The 25,978-nt window shown below is 35.4% G+C and overlaps 1 protein-coding gene across 1 annotated transcript in view; it reads right to left on the reverse strand.

Moving 5' to 3' along the window:
- LOC150104298 (bone morphogenetic protein receptor type-1B-like) overlaps positions 1 to 25,659 on the reverse strand; it is a 193,154-nt gene extending 167,495 nt beyond the window's left edge. The window contains exon 1 of the mRNA XM_090396453.1: positions 25,572 to 25,659. Within this exon, the coding sequence (XP_090252579.1) occupies positions 25,572 to 25,659 (88 nt within the window). The remainder of the gene's footprint in view (positions 1 to 25,571) is intronic.
- Positions 25,660 to 25,978: the final 319 nt, after the last annotated feature.

Raw genomic sequence — 25,978 nt, forward strand, 5'->3', positions numbered from 1 at the left:
ACTTTAGACCCCTCCAATAGTGGGAAGTTGGTCGTATGCATACCAGGCAATGGAATTCATTTACCATCTAAATGAATTCCACGAATTCTATTCTCGTGAAAGAGATGCACACAAATTCACAGCCACGGTGAATTCGAAACACACAGCCTGTTGACTGGAGGTTTAAATATTTAAATTAAATCACATTAAATATATAAATAGAAAACTTTTTCTATAATCCCTATCCATTCCATCGTTACCGAGGATAATTGTAGTGCACTATCTATGGTGTTGTTTATCATCAAATAGGTAATTCATATATATAAAAAAAATCAAAAGCAATCATATATTGAAATACTTTAAAAAATGCGTTTGAAGGAGGAAGGCTAGTGATTCAAGCTTCAAAGACGTGAGACTCAAGAGCAGGAGGGAAGGAAGGATAGTGGGTGGAACGGGCTCTTGGAAAGCTTGTCTGGGTCGTCCTGTGTTGGCGCCACTGATCAGGAAATGCGGTCATAATAAAGCATGGAGGTTGAGTTACCATAGTTTGTTGCAGTGTCGCTCTGGGTTCTGTCGGTTATACGAGCAAACTGAGAGGCGTCATAACGGCTCCACTTGCATTCGATTTCCTTCCAACTTAAGTCTTCCTTCTTAGATATCTTTATCTGCGGATGCCATACCCCATAATGATAGTGATATGAAAAATTAGCAGAAGTGATTGAAACGGATAAGACCCCAAAAAGTAGAAAAACTATTTATATTCTCGCAAGTGCTTCAATATGTCTGTATCATCGGGGAAAAAAAGTTTCATTTTTAAAGAGGGATAGATAGGATAGTTTATAGACTAACTTATCTTGTGCTTTCATAACGCTTCATTCCTACTGAATTAAACAATACAAGGAGGAAAAGCTTTCAGGCAAAACGAATTAAAGAGAACGCAATGTACTATACGTGGATTAAAGTTGTCAGCTATTTCAGAAAAATGTAACTATATATATATATATATATATATATATATATATATATATATATATAAATGAAGAGTATCCATCACGCATATACCATTGTCACTTCACGTAAATCTTTCAATTAAATTTAATACACAGAAAACTGACATTACAAAATATATTTTTTTTATAATACGACTACACACTGCTGTAGTCTGTCCTTTATACATTCATATGACTGTCACTAATCCACCCCCCCCCCCAATAATTCCTCAACAATTTCTTTTGATCTGTTCTAATCCTATTCTTTTTAAAATCTAAAATAAACTGAACTACTATGTTCACCTCCTTGTTTTTTTTTAATGCGTACATTATCTGTACATCCTTTTTAACTTTTGTATAACCACACGACCGCTAAGTATAACAAAGGCCAGTCAGAGGATTAAAAAAAGAAAGAAAAAACATACCTAGGTCCATGATGTTTAAATTGTGGTTCGTGATGGTGTTTTTAAATCGCTGTCCGAACGAAATAATCAATCAATACTTCACGGCACAGTAGGTATCGCTATACGAACATTTCTATTCAGCCATTCGTTCCCAATTCCAATATTCATTATTATTCTTGTTGATCAGTGGAGGAAAAGCTTATTAGGATTTCCGTTAGATTGCCTCACTGATCTCCTCTCACTTTTCAATTTCTCTTTCCGTTATACACTGCCGCAGCCTATTCTATATACATTCATGTGACTGTCATAATCCCACCCACCCCTCAATAATTCTTCCACAATTTATTTTCATCTGTCATAATATAATTCTGTTCCTTTTAAAAACTAGTTATAAAATCTGATATAACCGTTCCTCTACTGTGGATATATTATAAGTTAAACAAAAATGCCCTAGAATCACAAAACATTAATACTAAAATACCACACAAATACCAAAAACATTTAAAAAAGTTTCATAATTATTTCTTTATACATCAACATTAAGAAAATTTTCATCATGATAATTTACAATATTATTAAAACATGAATAAATAAGGAAGTGGTCACTGTCAAAAAACAAAGTATTTCGAAATATTCTCGTAAACCAACAGCCTTCATTATAAGAAGTGAAACTGAAGCAGTTTTAGGTGATTCCATCCAAGTTATTTCCGGATTATGGATGGATTTAATTCAATAAATGGAATCCTTACAAACAATTGTTGAGCAATTACAATTTTTGTTCACTCGTACCATTTAGGTGAACAAAAAGAGTTGACGTGTCGAAATGAAATTTTACACTTCAACTTCACAGGATGGTAAGAATTTAATACGATTTAGGATTTAAGATGTCCATGTGGTTTCAATCGCCACATTTTAATAAGCAAAATAATTCGAAATTATATAATTCCGTATAGAGTGAGTGGAATTTAATGAAATTTTGTATTTATTCTCTCTATTAATTTGTCGAACTATTTCAATATACTCATTTGCAGTGGTATTAAGCAAACAGAATTACATATCAAGAGCTCAAAGTCAAAACGGGTCAGTTTTATAAGACGAATAACTTTTACAGCACTTTGTTTTTTAAAATTATATATTAGAAAAGTAATCACTACTCTACAGGAGTGAATCGACATTGATAGTACTCGTGAACAAAACGAAAATTATACTCGGCACAATTTTAAAAGCTCACTGTTGCAGTATTTACATCTTGTATGGTCACCTTCAGTGAAATAATTTGTTACACCAATTCTACATTCAAGAATACCGACTGCTGAATTCCTTTTCTCTATTGTAATTCTACCCTGGATTGATAAAATTTGGTATACTATTATAAAATGTGTCGAGTCGTTTCATTCGAACCATTTTAATTAAAATATATGTTAAAGATACCAAGCAATTTTATAAACTTGGTTTTAATCCATTTTCCCAAGTAAGTAAACAAGCAGATTAGTGCAGTTTGCGCCCGAAGTATTTTCAGGTCTGAGGCAACTCGTGGTAAACGTTTATAAAATACAAAGCAATTTTATAAACTTTTCTATTTTATAAACGTTTACCACGAGTTGCCTCAGACCTGAAATACTTAAGGCGCAAACTACACTTACCTGCTTGTTTACTTTACTTGGGAAAATGGATTAAAACCAAGTTTATAAAATTGCTTGGTCCAACCAACCATGCATACCAAAAACGAAAAAGTCCATTATTTGAGGATTGTTTAAGTTCAGTTCACTTGTTGCCATATCTCGGCCAGCCACGTAGCCGAGTTCGAATCCAGTTGTGGATATGGATGCTTATGAATGTCCGTAAGTGGGATGAATTCCATTGCCGGGTTTGAGACGACCGCGCTGCTTACTGGAGATCTGATGTAGTGTGAAAAAGTTCCATGTTTGGTCTCTAGAGCAGGGTTACCGAATTATGTAAAAATAAATTAATAAAGCCTTAGCCACCCACGGTGCTAATGTACTAAAGGATGACAGGCTTTGTTGGAAAATTACATGCACACACAAACGTATGATTTTGTTTTGCCTATTTTGTCGCAATTCACAGATAAACCATGGCAGCCTCATGGTGTTGTCACATGCTCAATTTTTTTTTTCTGAAAATACAAAACAGAATAAGAAATGAAATAGAGAACCTACGTGAAGACCAGTCTGGATTTAGAGGGGGGGGAATAATAACTAGGGCAAGAGAAGTAATCCTTAAATCAAAGAGAATTACTATACTTATTTTTTCCAATCTACTTGGTCAGCCTTCTCCAAGTGGATTTGGAGAAAGCTAGCCAAGTAGACTGGTAAAAGTATTCGCAAGTATGGAAAGAGCTAACAGAGTGGAGGGAGACATATCATGATATACACCCCCTGTCCAAAAAGAAACCGAACTTTTCGAAAATAGAAGAAACTAGTGGCGCGACCTGTTGTATCTTTTTGTTATCGAAAGCGGCAACCTTCATTAGTGTTGTATCAATTGTTTGTGACATTTGTTTCATTAGAAGCCGAGTTATAGTGCCAAGAGTGACAGTCTCATTTGACGAACGGTCGGAAAATGAGATTCAAACAGAGAGCTGCGATTGACTTTGGTGTTAAACTTGGTAAAAGTTTTACCGAAACGCTTCAAAAAGCATACGGTGATGAATGCTTATACCGCACTCAAGTTCACGAGTGGTTTAAGCGATTTCAAAGTGGTCGAGAGAAGCTCGAGGAAGACGAAAAGCCGGGCCGTCCAAAAACTGGACTGAGCGAAGTTAACATCCAAAAAGGGCGTGATTTCATCAAACTCGAAATCGTCCGTGAGATTGAAGATGAATTAGGGATGCCAAAATCAACTGTGCACAAAATTTTGACCGAGAGTTTGCGCCTTCGTAAATTGAATTCGCGATTTGTTCCACAAGTTGACCGACGACCAAAAAATGTATCGAATTGAACACTGCAAGTACCTCAACTAAACCGCTAGTAAGGACTCAAACTTCCTTCAAATGATCGTTACTGGTGACGAAACCTTTTGAGTATGAGCCCGAAACAAAGCGACAGAGTGCTGAGTGGATACCACCAGCAGAGGGGCATCCGAAAAAAAGTCGCTTGGAGAAGTCAAAAGTAAAGAATTTGATTTGTTTCTACGATTACAAGGTATTATCCACAAAGAATTCGTTCCACTTGGCCACACGGTCAATGGCGAGTTTTATCTCGAAGTTTTAAAGCGATTGATAGCGAGAATTCGTCGTGTACAGAACGAATATCGTGATACAGGCAGCTAGTCACTATTGCATGATAATTATTAAGGCAAAAGGAGATCCCCGTCTTTATTAAATGTTATAGAAAGTGGCCACTCAGTATATATTCTCCATCTCTAGAGTTCCATCCTGATATTGTTTTTGTTATGAGCCGTTATACATCTCTTTAAAGACTCTTTATCTCCTTCAAATCCAGGCCTGAATAAAGCATTACAGATGTAATAAGATTCTGATCAGACTACATCATTATTTCAACTTCTTAATGTTCTTACCAGTGCAGCTATCCATCTGGATTGTCTTCACTATATTGTGTCACCAAAAGAATACACAGCTTTTCATATTTGGATCCTAAAGTTTAATACTGCTGCAATAAATAGGCAACCAGACTCAAACATGTTAGATATTCTAAATCCTACCTCAAATTATCTTCAAACTGAATGCTTCCTGTGATTCACTTATACAACTGACAAAGAATAGCAGTAATATCCTTTCTCTTTGACAATACTTCTTTGTACACATTTCTCAGCCATTTGTCAGACAGACCATCAATCCAATTCACTAGCCTGATATTTAAACCATTAATTGTGACTTAAATATCAACTTACCATGTAACAACCTGAGCAACTAAATCTAGAAAATCACAGTGAATACATATACAGTGTCCCACTCTTATTACTTCATTATAAAATCTGATCAGAATAAGGAAGACTATCTGTTAAGAAATCCATTTTCCCTTCCACGAATGACCAATTCTTCTCTTCCCAATTCTGTATATGAACTTCTCATCTCAAAAATCTAAACTGCCAGTGAAGAAATGCATGTTGGTCTATGTTTCAATTTATTTATTCGTGTGGGGTTCCCCTCCATCCTCAACTGTCCCTTAAGACTGGTTGAGCCATCCTAATGAGGGATTAAGTACCATATCCTATGACTGTAGCCTGTGTGTTCACTGGGCTGATTTGCCTGCTTTCAGGATGAAAACCCCCATATAAACTGGTGGAATATTCCCTTTCATTCAACAGTACTATTTTATGTTCCTTCCATTCCTTAGGTACTCACAGCTGCAAGACTCTCAGAGAACAACCAGATCAATGAGAATCAGTTCCTTGGTACCTCTCAAAACATGTGAAATTTCATCTGGCCTCATTGCTGTGATATCCAGGATACTGGCATTTTTGCTGTAACACTATTCCAGTTTTGCAAGCTAGTCAGGAAACCTCCTGAAGCATTAATAGCATGTTGTATCCCATGTACTACTAGCAGCTGGTACCAGTGGAAACCATTCTGACGTCGAATGGAGGAAGTGTTGGCTCTCTATAGTTAATTAGTGTGTTGAACATGCTCAAAGGCCAATTACACTGCATGTGTGAACAAGGGGAGGGTAAAATAACAGAGATCTTAATCAGGAGATGAAACATGACAATAGGCACTTCACACCTTCAATAACCAGTCAAAAACTTGACTGGTTCAAATAATTGACATGAATTAATTCATCGACCATATTCCTCATCTCATGCTGCAAGAACCATTTTCTTGTCTGACAAATAAATTCTGACATTAAATTAAAGTTATTAATACTTTCCTAGCTGGTTGAAAACGTGTTACTGATTATTACCTAAACCATAAAAAACCCATTCCCAGAATTGTATTATTTTTTCCAAGAACACATCTCTGTGGAATCCAGAGGCCTGCCTAAACACTATAATCATATTATATATATATATATATATATATATATATATATATATTCTTAAAGATAGTTTTGTGTTATTTTTTAAAGCCAATACGCAAAAGCCACTATTTTATATGCTATGTGGAAGAAGTGAAAAATTTAAAACAAATATATTGTATGAAATTTCATATAATTCAGAAATACTAAAATTAGTCACATCTGATTTATATATATATGCTGAACTACATATATAGCAGATGATAAAACCTACAATGCATGTGAGTAAGCAATCAGGAAGAAATAATCTATTGATTCATTTCTTGAACAGATGGAGACCATAGTCCTTAGCAAAAAATGGTATGAGGAAGTCTGTTACAAAAGACAATTGCAGATAAAATGAAAGAGGATGAGAAGTTAGTTTGATAAGTTAAAACTATTGGGAATGGGTGATAACCAGCTGATGCTGATGTTTTTAAATGATTAAAATTAAGAAAATGGCTAGTTCAGTGAAACAGTACTCATGAAAATACAAAATATAATGAAGATTGATTGACTGATTTATGATTTACTGGAGCAAGGACAGCAAAGGTTACAGCAGTACAAAAGGTAATAATAAATGGTAATAAAGTGATAAATCAGTACCTAATATGCAATGTACAAAAAGCAAATTTGAAAAAATTATAAATTAAGCAATTCAGTATCTCATAAAAATAAATTCACAATCAAAAAAAAAAAAAAGTGTTTAAAATAAATTAATTCTTTGCAGAAAGCTAAGCATATCATGCAATTTGTCTGAGTATGATAACATCTCCCCGAGTGTATATGGCTCAGCTGCATTAGTTAAAAATTTCATTCCTCCAATTACGTGTGATCTGTTGGCACTCCACCAGAACATGAGAAATGGCGAGATGCATGTTGCATTTTTCACACATAGGTGGGTCATCAGCCCTCACCTTTCCTTCAAGCTGTCTGAAGTCTGTATATGAGACTGTCAAACAGTACACAGAAAAAGTACGACATGTTAAAGATACCAAGCAATTTTATAAACTAGGTTTTAATCCTTTTCCCAACTAAGCAAACAGACAAGTCAGTCAAGTTTGCACCTGAACATAGTTCAAGTCTGAGGCAACTCATGGTAAAGGTGAAATAAGCCCCAATCACTTTCGTCAGTATTTTCCCCTAATGCAAAGCACATCCCCTTGCAGAGATGTATGATGCCATGCATTAAAGGCAAGGGCCACTACCCAGACTGGTTTCGACCTTTGAGGTCTTGTCAGTGGGAGCCAGACTCAAAAAATGCCAAGGTTGAAGTAATGCAGAGCTTATAAATTTTACCTAAACAAGTTGCCACAAGGTACTTTGACCTTATTAAATAAAAATCTCAGGATGAGAGTAAGATGTAGAAAGTTTTTTACCTTGGGTATATATGAACTATGTTCAGGTGCAAACTTCACTTGCTTGTCTGTTTGCTTACTTGGGAAAAAGGATTAAAACCTAGCTTATAAAATTGCTTGGTATCTTTAACATAGTATATACCCAAGGTAAAAAACTTTCAAAGTATGACATGATCTAGCAGCTGCATTTGCAATCTCATTTCCTTTAAATCCAATGCGACTGGGAACCCAGCACAACCAAACATTGAAATTAAGAGTCTTCATTTTGTACAACAGTTGTAAAACCTCAAAACACTGGATTGATGGTCTGTTAAGAACTCAATGAATAAATTGCACACTTTAGGTGGCATTTTTCTTTCTTATGCACAAGCACGACCTGAATGTGCAACTCTTGCTATATAATTACTGCAATTAATTAGAATCTGGTGGGATATAGTAGTCAGGAAACACAAAAGCACAACCAACCAAGGTCTGAGATCTTGAATCATCAGTATAGATGGGCAAGAAATCAGACTGAGCTGCTCTGTGTGCATTAAACAATTGCAGATAAACAGACAGAGTGAGACTTCTGTAGTTGATAAAGTGAAATATTGTAGTATAGAGAGCAAACACATTTCGCTTTCTTTGCAGAGCAAGGTTTATCATCATGTTCTTTACTATCGCATTTGGCACAGGTGGTAGAGCCACAACAAGCAGTTTGTGAAATTTCCAACATCTGTAAAAGCAGGTATCCTGCTCCACTCCTGTATAACAGTCTAGCAATTTATTAGATATTACTGTAATTGGAATTGCACTCATTGATGTTCCACTGAGTAATTTTTCTTTGTACTGACATATTTCCACAAGGATATCACCAGATCATACTTTTTTTAAAAACTGTTTTGGAAGATCCTATTAGTCCTTACAAACCCTTTGAAAAACCTTTCAAATGAAGAAAGGTGACATTTTTCCCATATCGGCTTTCTGTATGTTGCATGGATGATGAAAAACAAAACTGGCACATTTATACTGTTGTCATGCGTTATGTTTTTTGCTTTGTAATCAAGTGATGCATCTATGGTATCAATACTTGACTGGGACCATGTGAGTGCCCCTGAAAAATCTGAGGAGAAAATTTCACTCTTAAAGGATATTTTGCTTGGTGCTAGTACTCCCCCCACCCACAATGAAGCCACACATGAACACCCACTCACCAGCAAACAGTGACTGCACTTGGGGACTATCTGCAACATTATTGACCTTTGCAAACAAACCAACTGAATGACTGATTCTGGCCATCCAGGAATGCCCACCTTTCCAAAGTAGTACAAAACTACTGGGATCCTTTGTTCTGGATGACCACAGGTTGCACAGCAAACAGAGCAGAAGGGCATTGCAACCCAGTGATGGTCTGGAAGGCAGGAAAGGTACAGCAAAGAATACAGGGAGAAAAAGAAAAGGAGGAAAAAATGTAAAACTGTAGGGAGAGTAAAATATGTTGGTGACAGGAGAGTCTAAAGGTGTAAGTCATCCAAGAAGAGAAATCTGATATTGACTGAATATTATCATAATATTCAGAATATTATCATAAGCAAGGAGAAGTGAAATGAGATCTTTCTCATGTAAAATAAGAAGGGACTCTGGTTTGGCAGTATGAAGTTCAGTGGTTGTCATAATCTCACTGGAGAACACTATTCTGAATGTGGGTTAAAGAAATTTGTTGAGAGGCAGGAAAGGGGGAATGATATAATTGAGAGATACGAATTACTGAAAAGGTTTTTTTTTTACAAGGGTGATAAATGACAGAACAGGTCTGGTGGTGGCGGGAGAACTAGAGGGTCGTTTGGAAATTGGTCAAGGGTGTGAGGACTAGACTTTTCTGCTTGGAGAATGAGTGGAATAGGTTGCCAGGATCTGTTAGTGTTGTGACGGAGTTCAAAGTGGAATATGATAGTGTGAATACTGGATTGTGCTTGATATAATGTAACAATAATAAGAAGAATATGTAGTAATATGACAAGAGCATATGGAATATAGTATAAGGTATTGATACTATTATCAGGTAGTAGGAATTTAAGGGTGATAGCAGACAAGGAGTTGAGTTCAGAGATATACTGCAGAAGTGGATAAAACAGCAAAGAATACGTGGTACAAAGTACCACATATTCTTTGCTGTTTTATTCCTCTTCTTTGGGCTTTGAACCATATCTACTCTGCAGATTCAGTTGCCTGATTCCTAGGCATGTAGAAGTGATAAACAGAATTTGAGACAACTGACCAAAATGGCAAATAGTTTATAGTGCTCCCTTTCAGATAAGACTGAAGGTTTCTGTGGGCTACAAAGTTTAACTGATAGGTGAAAAATGAGAGGATATATAAATTAAATGGATTTAAAAAAAAAAATTTCAACATATGACTAGACAGAAGATAGCAAGGAGTAACTAATATAGGCTATGTAAGGGCATGACAATGATATCTTTTTGTATGGACAGTGGTGATTGCGTGGAAAGTGTCACAGAGGCAGTCATGAGAGTTCTATGAATGAACAAGTTTGAGGAGAGGTACGAGAAGCACTGTAATCAATGCTTACCCGATAGTTGCAAATACTTATTTGAATACAAAGAAAATCAAACTGTATATGGAAATTTCCAGACAGCGTACATATACAAATCAAATGTTTAACATAGCCAGCCTTGACATTTATTTATTTAGAGTATGGCTCACACATGAAAAGTTACATCACATTAATCCTGAATATATATGAACACAATAATAGACATGTACAATAATAAGACAGTCATAAAAGAGACACTCAAAAATAGACTACAACTTGCCATGAATGTGAATTTCACATCAAAACTGTAATGCCTTTGATATGTAAAATATGAGGTGCACAGATGCTAACTGCAGATCAAGTCATAAATTTGTTAAAATACTGTTAGATGCGAAAAGAGAATTAGGAAGTTTAGATGAAATACAACCAAATTAAATAACAGCAGGACACTTTTCAAACTGAAGCAACAGATACAGAATACACTGAAAGTTGCCTTTAGGCAAAAGCAAGCAATTTAAGTTATGCAATTGCTTATGTGAATCCCATCCACAAAAGAATGTAAACCTACTGTCATTTTAGCACTAAGAGTTAGATTAAGGGCTGTTGATGAGCAATATATATAGCCTTGCAGAGTTAAGTCATCCTCACCTTCCTGCAAGAGAACCTCTTTCCACAAACTGGGCTCTTTTGGTGAGCAATGCCACCACAAAAAAGCATATCCTTCCTGGTGCTACTTCAGTGGTGAAATACCACCACTGAAGTGGCTGCAGCCATGTTTGGTCACTAGAACAAGAGTTGCAGTTTCTGTCACCCCCCCCCTCCTCCCATATGCAGTGAGAGCGATACTCTCAATGACATGCCAATCACACTGTAAGCAGCCTGGACCCTCCCCCATTCATGGGTACAACAGTAAAACAGTTCTGCAAGCTATGCGCTGGCTAACGCATAGGACCAAACCAGCTATTAACTAATCTGTAGGTTTTCCAATCAGCTAGTGTCATATCTTGCAGCCACTTATTTTGCCAATTCATGACTGGATGGAGACAAGAACCCAACTGGCAACCTAAACAGCCACATCCTATCTACTGTGTTAGAAACTTGTGCCCCAAAACTAACACCTATCCTGTATCACCTCTTCAATCTATCCAACAGCATGGAAACAGGTCCACATCTAGTCCATCCCAAAGGAAGGTGATAAAAATCAACCAAAAACTACCATCCAATTGCTTTCATTTATGTTCTCCCTAAGATTATGGAAAAGGTCAACAACCACCTTGAGACCTACCAACTAATCAGTGACCAGCAGTACTAATTCCACAACTAGCAATGTACAGCTGATCAAGTTTTCTCTGCTTGCCTCTGGACTAAAGCTATGGAAAAATTCAACTGGTTGCTAAGTCATTCAAAGGCATATGATCGGGTTTGGCAGAGGGGCCTACTTAGCAAACAGCCATCTTATGGTCTGCTTTCCACATTCTGCAACCAATTGCTAACTTTCTCACTAGCTGCTTGGTACTTCTCATGGTGGAAGTTTGCTCGCCTCAGATTTCCCCACCAATGCAGGAGTATCCCAGGGTTCCATTCTTTCACCTGCTCTCTTTCTCATATATATATATACAAAAGGAAGAGCCACATACAAGTGCACAAGATTACATCATTAGAGAGAGCGAGAGGATGATCCTTATTACCATCCAATGAGATCATTGTTTATGTTGTGATTACCCTACTATGTGCATTTAAAGAGACTTGGTTGAGGCATATTTTGGTATAACCAAATTGTGTAAAGACTAATTTATGATTATTTTGATCACAGCCTAAAGCTAGAGTTGCAGGATGTTTCAATATATGAATATCTGTGTGTGTGTGTGTGTGTGTGTGTGTGTGGCAAAATGATATTAAAATCTGTGAAGTATTTATTTCTCTTATTAGAAAAGTGCACAAGTTGCACTTTGGATATTATGTGGGAGATCAGAAATGGACTTTATTCTTACACATGTTGCAAAAGTATGCACAATATTTCAGATCATTAAAATATGTTGATGGCATTTATGCTATTCCAATAGAATAAATGAATCCTAGAGACCACACACAAGCAACTTTTTAAACATTAACCCCACACAGTACTTTCAGAACCTACAGCTGATGTAGTTGTGTGTGCGCCCGTGTTATTGAAAGTTCAGAAAGAAAATCTATTTTGATAAGTTGGACAAGTGGAGGTTACAGTACTTGGGAACCTCATAAGGCAGGATATTCCAGGAAACAGACGTGTATGGAATGAGAAAAGTGTAGTAGTGTTTGTTGATCAGCAAATGGATGTGGCACAGCTGCAGCTCAGTAGAAAACCCACAATGTACCAGTAGAAAAGATGGAGTGAGTTTGTGAGAGAGAAAATAATTACCAATCAGCTGAACTTCAAGATTGCATCAAGAATTTTTAATGTTATCTTCAGCTGTGAGAATGGTTAGAGCAGCTTTATTTACAGCAATTGAGTTGCTGTACACCGGATATTTTTTTAGAGTATGTTAAAATAAAATAAAAAATTAAGAAAAAAAAAAACATAAAATTGATATAAAAAAATCCAATGATACAAATGTGCTATAGGTTTACTAATAACTTTTGTGGGTGGTAACCACATTAAAAATATTAGTACTATGTACATAGGAGATAAGTTGGTGAAAACCTGCTATTGATTAAAATTAAGAAAAATCATAACAGCAGAAATTACTGATGTAAAAGTTCTCAGCAGTTCTAAATCAGCAGATATAGAAAGTGTCCATAAGCTAATACCTAGAAAAATAAAACTAGCAAAGATGTGAAAGAATGAGAGAGAGAAACAAAATTCCAGAATCGAATTACTCCAGGAAGAGAGTATAAGATGACTATACCAGAAAAGGTGTTTAGAAAAAAAACTGGAAACAAAGAGAAAAAAACAATTAGTATACATTAAAAAAGCTAATCAATGATGAATACCATGGTAGAAAGACAACACGAAAAGCTTAGTGAAAGTTAAGAAACCAACTTTCATAGGTATCTACAAGACAAATTAAATATCTTAATGTATGAAGAATATAAAACTATATAAAATAAAGTAAGCAGCGAGACAAAGTAAATCAAAACACTAATACTGTAATAACTAATCCAAAGAATTAAAACAATTTTTATTGTACTCAGATGAATTAAATGAAAGTATAAAACTAATAAATATTGGATTGGATAAATGAAAAGAAGAATAAAGATAACAAATATAAATATCTTCAAGATATTCTTCTATTACTCCAAAAGTTATATTATATTCTTCATAAACAAATGTACAAGAACAAGAAATAAAAGCTAGTAGAATATCTGGATGTCTCAGCCTTATCTGGAACACTAAGAACAGAAGTAAAGAAACAAAAATAAGAATTTACAAAGTACTTACTTTGTAAATACTTTAAGTACTTACAAAGGACCAGTATTAACTCGCACAACAACAAAAATTAGACAAATTATTGAAACCATGAGATGAAAACTAAGGAAAACTAAAACATTCTGCAATAAGATTAAACAAAAGAGCAAACTCACAAATAAGAGAAAAACCATAAAATACAGCCAATAAATGACTGAATCCAAAAGTGGTAAGAATGGAAAAATCATATAGAAAGAATGAAATAACAGATGGCACGATCATTTTGAAAACTGCAACACCATAAGCAACTAGGCCTAACAGTAAAAAAAAAAAAAGAAGAATAAATGTTGTTCAGATCACAGTATTAACAGATAAATTTAAAATAAAATTACAAAAAATGATACTGAGATATTAACTGCAAAGAGGAAAAAAAAAAGAGTTCACAGTTAATATTAAACATATAAGAAAAAACAAAATACAAATTTAATATTGGATGCATTCATCCAAAATGTTAAAACTGCTGCAAATAATAATAAAAGATAAAAAACAATTACCCCCCAAAAAAATCAAGATTTTCGCAAAGTCAAAGGGAGCATTCCAGAATAATAAATCCAATGTACATCCACATTGAAATACGGATGGGAAACATGAAATTATACCTATGCACTCAAAGAAAATGAGTATTGAGGATTAGACAATTCAGAAATCCTGCTCAAGGTATTATTATTATGTGACACCTCCAGGGAGTCCAAATACTCATCGAGGGAGAGTGTGCTAACAGCATCGAACAATTGAACTCCTTCCAACTACTAATCGTGCTCAAACTTGCTAAACTTTTTTTGTGAGTCATTAGTAGCAGAGGCTCTGCCAATCAACCAAAAAAAAAAAAAAAACTTTGCCCAAACAGGGACTTGAACCCTGGATGCTTAGGTTAAAAGCCTAATGTTCTACCAACTGAGCCACCTGGGCACAAAATAAATGCTTTCCCACCCGGCGGGGAATCGAACCCCGGTCTCCCGCGTGACAGGCGGGGAATACTAACCACTATACTACTGAGGAACAAAGAATACTATCTCTGCCTCCTGTTAACGGATTAATATAAGTGTAGAACTTTTTCATTTCATATTTCCAAATAAGGTTGGTGGTTTTGCACTGAAATTCATCTATCACAAAAGACATTCACAACATACATGGCAATTGGATTCCAACTCAAAGGTGGATACACTATCTACTTGGCTAACCAGGTCAACAGGATTCCACACGGAATCCTGTCAACGTGGCAATTTTTAGGTACACATACCGCATTATTGTATTGACCTTGTGCTTTGCAATGTTAAAACAGCATTTTCACTCTTCTATCCAAGCTAAAAGTTATTTAAATCTTCCTGAAAGGATCTAACATCAGCATCGCTACTTTGTAAGTTTCAACTTCACATCATCAGTAAACAGAATATTCTAAGTCAGAAGTGCTTAGTAAATTCTGAATGACTGTGATCCAAGAAGATACCTCAGAATCTAGTGATGCACTACTAGTTATCTCCCAGTCATGCCCCATTACTTCCACTGATCTTCATCAGCTTGCACAATAAAAGACAATATCCTTTGTCAAATGCATTCAGCAAATTTTGAATGATTGTCAAAAAAGCTAACTAGTGATGAACCACTAGATTCTGTTTGCTATCAACCTCAAATCTATATATATATATATATATCTATATATACACACACATACACTATTCATTTTATTAATCTCTATTAGCTTGCACACCAACATGTAATGTGACAAAGTATTGCACAATAAAAGACAATATCCTTTGTCAAATGCATTCAGCAAATTTTGAATGGTCATCAAAAAAGCTAACTAGTGATGAACCACTAGCCATTGTAATTTACAATGGCCTCATCATTATATATTAGACAAAAAATTAAGAAAATTTTCAGTATTAACTGCAGTTCTGCAACTCTACTTAATACAGCTGCTCTCCAAATGAAGATATTCACGAAATATCTATGCCTACAATGGTATTCAAACCCAAATCGAATAAAGATAATTTTTCATTTTAGCTCACACACACAATACTAAACGTATGATAGGTTTCCCAACTTGCAGGTAAGATTCACATAAAACAAAGGAACAGATGAGAAAAGAAATTCCTATGAACTACATTAAACATACAATTATGAAAGAAATTGCTGTGTACTGAATATTGTTCATCATCAAATTCTGTATGTTCCAATGGTGAAGTTTTCTTCATTTGGCATGTTTAGTTCTTTCTCCCATTCTAATCAAGGGTTTCAAGCATTTTTCAAGTTCCTATCAAAAATATGATGTACATATGTTTACATCCATAAAAAAAAGGTAGTGAATAGAAATCAAAAGGGTATTATTTAAAGCAAATCGGCCAGTAGAACACACGCAATTTACAGACAAGAATACTTGGGGGCATAGTGGTAACCACTTTATCTTCGTATTACAGTTAAGAAATCCAAGGATACTTGAAGGCTATGGATGCTTAAGTGCCTGTTAAGAGTCACTGATGGAAGGTATATACAATACACCGGCTTTAAAATGAAAATGAATTAATAATTGAAGCAAAGTTATAATCTTACCCATATAGTGTGTGTGTGTGTGTGTGTGTGTGTGTGTGTGTGTAGCCCATACATGAGAGGTTGGTTGATCAACCTATAGTACATTAGTAACATATTATTATTATTCAGGCCTCCACGGAGTCAAATGACTCATCGTGGGAGGTCCTTCCTAAGAAACACAAAGTCTATCAAGACTCATCGAGGGGAGGTCCCCCACCTAAGAAACACAAAGTCTATGATACCACTCCTTGAACTCATTGACCGTTATCGCTCTCACCACTCCATCAGGCAACGCATTCCATGGTTCAACCACCCTCCATGCAAAGAAACCACTCCACACCCTCTTGCTCACAGTTTCCTTTTGTAATTTCCAGAGATGGCCTCTTGTCATCAACCAAGTGAAAGAACTCCCCAGTGTCAACCCTGTAACCACCTCTCAACAGTTTAAAAGTCTCAATCATATCACCTCTCCTCCTTCTATCCACCAAACTCTGCAGTCCACATTCCCTCAGCCGATCCTCATAACTATCATTGTACAGTCCTGAAACCATCTTTGTTATCTGCCTTTGTACCCTTTCCACAGTTAATTTATCCCCTTCAAATCCTGGAGACCAAATCTGAGAACAATAGTCCAAGTGTGGTCTGATCAGGGTCTTATACAACGGAATGATAACTTTTATCTCTGCAGATCAGTGTCCTTCTTATTATTGCAGCAATCCTCTGTGTTATCTTCACCACCTTTGCAATGTCCCCTAAATTTCAGGCTTGTATCAATCTTCAACCCCAGATCTCTCGCCTCCCCTACTTCCTCCAGTATAACTCCTCCCATAGAGTATGCAGTATCCCATCGATGTTTTCCAAACCTCAAGACCATACATTTTGCTGCATTATGAGTAGTGAGTTGGGAGTGTAGAAGCCTTTTTATGTTTGATTTAAAAACCTGTATATTGTATTCCTTGGGAAACACATGAGGAGAGGGGGAAGAATGTTCCACAATACAGCAGTAGCAGCTATAAAGGAGGAGGAAAAAAACTTGTTCTGTGGGTTGCAAGGTGAAGGGATGTTGAGCAGCAGTTGCACATGTTCCAAAAAGCTAAGTACTAAATGGGGAAATTATTGATTCTATTTCAGATGAACATTTGCCATGGAAATATTTACAGAAAACACATATTGCAGAAACCAAACATCTGTGTGAAAGTGGGAGGAGTGAGTTGGGTCGTTAATCAATCTAATTGCTCTCCTTTGTATTGAGTCAAGCATTTTGAGGGAGCTCTTAGGGACCCAACTCCAAATGTTGAGAGCAGTATTCAAGCTGTTCAAAAGTGAAGTAATATCTTGAATGAAAGAGAAATCCTAGTTTTTTTTAGAAGCTAAGGATGCAATATTGTGATGTGTTTATGCTAGAAGAGGATTAAGGTCAGGGTAATTCCAAGAAGTGAAATCTCATTGTGTCTGGAAATTTGAATGTTGTCAAAAATAATACTGGTAGAAAACTGTTCTTTGTTTTTTTTTGTGAGAAATAAGACAGAACTGGGTGTTATTATAGTATGGCCACGCTTTAGAGATCTTCGTTTGGAGACTTGCCAAGAATAGTTGATTCACCCTGAAGGGGAGAAAGAAATGAAGGACGTACGAATTGGTCACCAACATGCGAAATCATGTGCTTTATAGGTAAAATTTTCCAACTGTTATACAAGCAACATAGTTAACTACAATCATCATAAAAGAGAAGTTAATTTTCCGCTTTAATCAGAAACAACTCATCCCACAATACGGATTGATTACCCTATGTAGTTGTGCAGGAGTGTAGAAGGGAATAAAATTGACAAGGTCAATCTGACCTCCTTTGGAAGATGGTTTAGAGACCAGAATTGAACTGAAGTGGGTCATTGATATATAGAAGAAAGAGGATTGGCGAGAGAAAGAACTTTGTTGAACCCCAGCATTAGCTGAATGGTGAGAAGATAAGAAGCCATTCACTGTCACAGTGTGCATCCAGACAAAGCTGGCAATCCAACTGAAGAGGTCTTGAGACAGACCAAATGATGGAAGTTTGCTTAGTAAGTCTTTGTGCCAGACCCAGTCAAAAGAGCTTTGGAGATAAACTGCAATCACTTGACATTCACCAAACTTTTCCATGGCATTTGTCCAGAGATGGGCGATATATGTGAATTGAATGAGATTGTTTTAATAAACAATCACCAGCCACTCTCTGAATACCTTCAAGGTAGTGTAGGAGTTGGTTTTCTCCATTACTTTAGACAGGACTGAGGCGAGTGAGATAGAGTGGTAGTTAGACATCAGGGATTTGTCACCTTTCTTGGGAATGGGTTGAAAATATAGGCTAATTTTCATGCTGTGGGATAGATCCCAGGGAGTAAGAGAAGTATATATAGGTAACATAGGATAGGAGTCAGTTCTGGTGCACAAACCTTCAGTACAATTGGAGAAATGTTATGTCATCAGGGCCAGGAAATGTTTGTAATTTGGACATTCTTTTTTTGATCTTTTTTGGACAAAATGATTTAGGGGGGGGGGGCATTTACCATTGTCAGTTATGCCTACATTGGAAGCAAAGTGTGAAGCTAGGAGGCTGACTTTTTCTGTGGGTGATGAAGGAATGATGGAAGGTATATACAATGCACTGGCTTTAAAATGAAAATGATGCAGTAGAGTCATCTGGATATAATAGGGGTGGGAATATTTGGAAAAAAGTTATAACCAATTGCTTTGGCAAGAGACCAAAAGGATCAGCTGCCATTTAGACAGGCTGCAAGTTCCCTGCTTTTTTTTTTTTTTTGCTCTATCAAACTGTTCTGGAAGCACTGGTAGTTTTCTTGCATCTATTTTTTAGTTAAGTATAAGCACTAAAAGAGGATGGAGTTCTTGATATCAGCCAGCTGTGGGCCCTACGCTTGATTTTTCATTTGTATTGCCTTGACACATCTTTTGGAGAACCAGGGTTTAGTTAGGGGATGGTAGTTCAGAATAGGAATGTATATTTCCATGCTAGCAAGGATTACTTTGGTGATACATTTGGTGAATATGTTTGGGTTGGAAGGCGAGAAACAATAGTGCAACCATGGGAATTAGGCATAGAAGTCACAGAGACTGTCTCCTTTGAATTGTTATAATGCAAAACTACTCTTGTATGGAAGTGTATGCATTGTTGAATGGAGCTAGATGAGCACTAGGAATTGTGGTTGGAATTATGTAGGGCAGCGCTTCCCAAACTGTGGGCCCTATGGCCCCCTTGGGGGCCGTAGGTTTTGTTGAGGGGGAGCTGTGAAATAATGAAAACAAATTGAAAACGTTTTAAGACTAAGTAGATTTTTTTATCTTAAAAGAAACAAATTTAATTTTTATTATTTCTTTTTTGTTATTTTTTATATTTTAATGGGAAAAAACCACACATTGGTGCAGGTTCACAATTTTTGCTTCCTGCGTATTTCGGCACTTAATGAATATTAGTAAATATATGCTTATTCATATAAGCTTCATTTCAAAGCAGAAATCTAAGAATTGCAGTTTCAAATATTTCACCTGATATTGACTTTTTGTGTAGCAGTATTGAAACACATCCATCACATTAAATCGTTATTAAACTTCCTTCATGTTTTTAATTCTTTCTTTATTACTAATCGTTTTACGTTTCATGTGCTTATACTGCAAATGTACAATAACAATATATCTATCTATATAAAAATACGAGATAATGTGCCATGTCAAATGTGTATGCAAGATGCTAAAAATGTAATATTTGCTGTGTTTGTTTTGTATTGAATATAAATACAATAAATAATATAATAATATGTTACGATTTTTTTTGAGGAGGGCAGTGAAATATTTTAATTTTTCCAAAGGGGGCCATGACATCCAGAAGTTTGGGAAGCACTGATATAGGGGATTGGGCTAACTACATTCACTGTGTATTTATTTGGAAGTCATTAGTGAGAAAGAGATCTAGGGTGTTTGGGAAGTGATTCAGATTATCTGGTATTCTGGTTGGCATGTGAACAATTTGTTTAAGGTCATTAGCGATGGCATATGTTTCAGTATCTCTACCTGCAAGATCTGTACAGGAGGAAAGTGGGAATGGAGAAAATCAATTTTTAAGGAGAGGAAATTAAAGAGCTCAGAGTGGTTGGTAGCATTAGGGGAGTGATAGAGACAGCAAATGAATTTGACTAAGCAGGGAAGGGATATTTTCCAAAGGTCAAAGTTAGGTGCTCTGTCAGAGCGGATATATGTGCAGATGCCACTCTTGGTTTGGAAAGAGTTTGGAAGATTGAGATGAATAGTGCTGTGGAGGTGGGGGGAAAGGCAAGATATGAGTTTCTCCCAAGAGGAGTAGATGGGGTTTGGTAGACTGAAGATGGTAATGAATACTATTAAGGTTGGAGTTGAGGTCACGAATGTAAATGAAGTGAACTTGCTTTGCTGGACCTATGATTCCAAGATGTTGCAGGATCCATCCATTTGCAAACAGATGTCAGTCTGGTTGGCCATTGGCCAAGTGGATAGTCTCCGCTCTCCAATGAACAGGTTGTGGATTTGAATCTCACTATATTCATATGTTTATGATTGTTTTTAGCTGATGAATGCATTTTTTAAGCCAATATGGGCTTCCAATAAGTAAGGTGGTGGTGGTTTCCAATAAGCCATTCCAGAAATCTTGAGGAGGACTTATAAAATGGATTAAGAAATCCTTAGTCTATTCATGATACAGTAAATCCTTAGTCTATCATGAATGACTAAGGATTTCTCAGTCTATTGAATAAGAGTTACAATAAATTAATAATCAACTTCTTGTAAAACCAATCTGGATGCGTTATTGGAAGAAATGCTAATGAGCTATCAAACAGGAAACTCTTAGGATTATTTTTCCACTAATGCCATCTTGATTTACAAGGCTGATCAAAAAACAACAGGAACTTTATAAAACATTTTTTACAACTGATTCCTAAGTTAATCAATCTTTGGCATGGGTAAGTAGGTTTTCCAAACACAAGGATGAGTTTTTAATAACACAACTCTAAAAGCTTGTAGAGAGCACAGGTGACTATATACCTATACATGGCGATTCCACATCCCCATCATAGACTTCAAAAAATATGTTCTACACTTCAAAATGAACACAAAGGTCTTGATACATGAGTTAGAAAAACTTGCACTTCTCGATACAGTCCTTTGTAGTGACACCATGAATGTCAACAAACGGCAATGTAGATAGGTCAAATATCAAGACATAAGTATAAATCCCTTGGTAACTGGCAAAAGAAAGTGTAGGATGAAACATACTTCATGGCAGGGGTTCAAAAGGATCTCCCTTGATAGCCAATGAAATATCTCACCACTTCAAAGTTTCTGATAATCAATGTATTTTGTATGTTTAATGCATTTCTATAATTCATCAACATTTCTCACTGGGATAGGGTACACCAATGATTTCAAATAAGCCTACAAATAAAAATACACAAGATTTACAGGAGATTGGGAGGACCATGGAATAGGTCCACCTCAACCAATCCATCTTTCAGGAAACCTTTAAGATAACTGGACCTCATGAAAAGCATAATGGGGGAACAAAGTACATTAAGGAAGATCTTTACTACTAGGTTTTGCAAGAAATCACAGTAAAATGATCTTTATATGCCTGCTTGGCAAAAGCAAAACACACAGTTCCATTAATCTGTCTCCAAAGACACTACTCATACATTCAATAGATACTACTTATACATTCAATAGTTGCATAGTCCATTCAAAATTCATACCAATGAATTTCGAATGGACTATGCAACTATTGTGATAACTGAAAATACCAGTGAGAGAGAGCTTTTAACTGTGAAAAGCCTTCAAGAAACTAGGGCGTCAAAGATTATGGTAGAAACCATTGAGGAAATACCAGTCAACGATGATCATGTTAAAAGTGCTTGAATACACTAAAAACGGTATATGGGTAAAGTCAATTTTCATGTAGAACCCTCCATATAACTGCCTGGGGACACCCTCTTCCATAATGTGTTACTGCATGGATTCTGTGCATTCTAATCATGCACCACATTTTCCCCATCCCACTATATTTCATGATTGCAGAAATTAATTATTTCAGTACAACTTAGGATTCCTTAATTAAGTGAATAACTGCTATAAAAATTTGGAATGAGGATCAGTAATAAAGAGACCAAGACTATGAAAATAGGCAGGAACACAGAAAATTTTGATTTTTTTTTTAATGGAGAATCTAGAATAAGTGAAACACTTCCGCTAATTTGGCACAATTTTTAGCAAAGATGGCAAATTAAATAAGGAAGTAGATAATAGAATAAACGAAAGCTGGTATTGTGAGAAGTCAATTAAAAATATTTACATGGAATAAGTGAGAAATTTGTCAAATTACTAAACTAGCAGTATACAAGATGATGTTCTAACCAATTTTAATTTAAGGATCCTAGAGATGAGTTAAAAGTAAAACTATTACTGACTAGAGAGCACAGATATTGTACAAGTATTAATAAAAATTGAAGTTCTGTGTAGTAGTGGAGACTGAGAGTTGCACAGTAGGTGTCCTCCTGCAATGAGTCTTCAGACTCCTTGGAGCTGTCACGAATAATAATAATTATTGTTGATTAATGATTTTTTAAGTGGACCTCCCATAATGAGTCTACGGACTCCATTGAGTGCCTGTATAATAACGATAATGGATACAAGAGTTCTGAGAAAAAAGATGGAAGTGAACAAAAAGGTATAAATGGCAGAATTATATTAAAAATGAAGATATAAAGAAGGAATTTGGAACTGCAAACCCTCAAGAATGTGTGAGAAGAGTTAATTTCTGGTGGTATGATCATTTATACAAAATGGGAGAGGAAAGATTAGCCAAGCATTTCTGATGCCAGGGTAACAAGAAAAAGACTGAGGGAAGATTCAGATCTAAGTGGACTGATGCAGCTAGATTAAAGAACAAAATGTGGTAGAATCTGAGAGTGTTGAAGCCTAGCAGATGAGACTAAATTGGAGGCAAGTTACTGACAGGACAGTAGCAATAAACTTTTCATGTAGTACTAGTATATGTACATCAAGAGTAAATATCAGGAACCTGATAACTCATTGCAAGAAATCAAAATCTGAAACAAAGCATCAAGATCTATATTATATAATTGTCACTGTTCATCTAGTCAAAAGGGCTTATATTAACGAGTTTGTAAAAGGCAGTCTCTTTTGCATAATTGTGATGTAAAAATTCAATTCATTCAACTTCAATCAAATGCCTGAAAGAAATTATTGTTATAGTCAACGGAGACAATGACACATGCTAAATATAAGGAAGTAACGTTGATTTAAGTGAAATTCAATTAATTTGTCTCATTAATGTAGTAGATTTACACATGAGATTTATAAATTTCTCTTAAAAAAAAAAAATATGGCACAATATTTCTAATCAACTCCATATTGATGTAATGAGAACAGGAAAGGTTACAAGTCTTAAAAATAAAAAAATAAAATAAAAACTGCAAAATCATGACAGTTTTATTATTATTATTATTATTTTTTTTTAAAAGAAACCAATACATTACATGGGAGGTGAAATGTAATATCTAATCTCTAACTAAATGCTATAATTTGTACCTTTTGAATCTGAAAACTTAAACTTTTTTTAAGAAAATGGATTATACATGCAGTATATCAACGATAATCCCACAAATTGTAAATGTACAGTACATTAATATTAGAGAAGTATATCAAGTGTTAAATAAAGCAAATCCTTGTTTATACACCAAATGGAATTTTTCTAAAACACTTCAGAACTCCAATAAGGTGGCAAGCTCATATCATGTAATAATATTCAACTCAAGTATCCTTTGAAATGAAAATAACTATTGGATTCCAATAAAATAACAGGTATACAAAGCAAAATTAACATTTCATACATAGGGTCAATTGAGTGGTTAAATATTTACCCCTCCCATCTATACTGGGTGTATATGCAGGTTTAATGGCTGAAGAACATAGTATATATGAAAAATTTTACTCCATGGTCTGAAAAAGGATGAGGAAAATGTAGAAGGACAAACTACATATACACTTTCTGAACAAATTAGTATATGTTACAGAACTCAGAACACTGCTATTTTTTTCTCTCCTGAGTGTTATATATATATATATATACACACACACACACACACACACACACACACACAATTTTTTTTTTCTTTTTTGGCACCAACTCAATCGGTATGAGGAGATTAACCTATAATTTTATGTAAGTATTGTCAAAAAAAAAAAAAAAAAGTGGGCATGCAGTATGCAACCCCTATTGGCACTTCTTAAAAATTATATAAATAAGAAAGGAAAGGATAGAGGGAAAGATACTTTTATTACATAAGCATTTCAAGTAACCTGTGCTTTCAGGAAAAGTAGATCAATTTGTATTTTCAAGGAAAGTACAAACAAATAAGCACTTGTAACTTTCATACGATGGCCATAGTTTCAGTACAGTCCTTCATAAATAAAAATTTCTGGTGAATGCAATTAAATTAAAAATTTTCAGTACTGTTATAGTTCATTATTACTGCTCAAAATAAAACAGGTACAGTACTATCTATACTATACTATCCTTTTCTGATAAGGTCAATCCAATGTCACTATTGGTGAGGTCCAACCACAGTTCTTTTTTTTTTTTTTCCAAGTCGTCATGAAAGAGAAGTTATGCAATAAAAACTGCACTTTTCTTCCTTTAGTTTCAATAATGCTTGGGAATGACAACTGCCTGTTCACAGCAGAAAAACAATGGCCGGTCTGTTTAAAAAAGTTCTAAATTACACTGTAAGCAACAGCATATTTTATATATCAGAAAAATTTATGTTTACGGCTCGTAATTCATATGACATTTGACAACACACGAATAATGATATATTATAACTTATTATAATAAGTTATAATTCCCCGTGGAAATATTTCAAACATTCGTTGTACCTTTCACGAACTTACAAACTTTGGCACAGAATTATGCGATGGGTTCAATGACATCTGTCAAATGAACGCAATTGCTTACCTTTTCTCATAGAAAATGACAGCTCATATACGCAACCCTAAACTTTCAAAATTTCTTATATACTGAAGAAGATTGGGGTTTTTATCAGCCTGCAATAAGATCTAATAATAAATTTCTACCTACGGTTTCACTCATACTAATAATGAAAACAGGACCCTAATGAAAAATATAGATAGAAATTAGCCATTTTCTTTAAAAAGAGTGGCTCATTGTATCAATATTAAAGTTTATGACATTATATATTTTCAGATATCCCAAGTAACACATTTCACCAAAAAAAAACTGAACTCACAACATTACTCTCACCTTCATTAGTATCCAATAAAATTGCTAAATTTAAGATCACAAAGTTTATCCATGGCCATCGCACAAATCCATTGGTACAATCCGCCATTTTCCCTCACAACACATTGGTCAGGTCAAATGACCACAGACGTCATAATATCTCCTCCTTTCATTGTGCCGCAGATTAGCGTCCTCTTTCGGAAAACAGTATAAATGAATTATAAAGTTAAATTATACAGTATAAATGAATTATCACAAGCAGAGGAGTACAAAGCGTAATAATCATTCAATCACACTTCGTCATTGATATAACGATTCCAGATATGGCAACAACCACGGCATTCTCAAATATTTCTCAAGTCTTGTTATAATTATCAATGCCATGCTAATCACACTGTTGAAGAACCATACCTCCCTTCCCCAGCTTC

This window comes from Typopeltis vanoorti, chromosome 8 (assembly GCF_054136105.1).
Source record: "Typopeltis vanoorti isolate ZY-2024b chromosome 8, IOZ_Tvanoo_1.0, whole genome shotgun sequence".
NCBI lineage: Eukaryota > Metazoa > Arthropoda > Arachnida > Uropygi > Thelyphonidae > Typopeltis > Typopeltis vanoorti.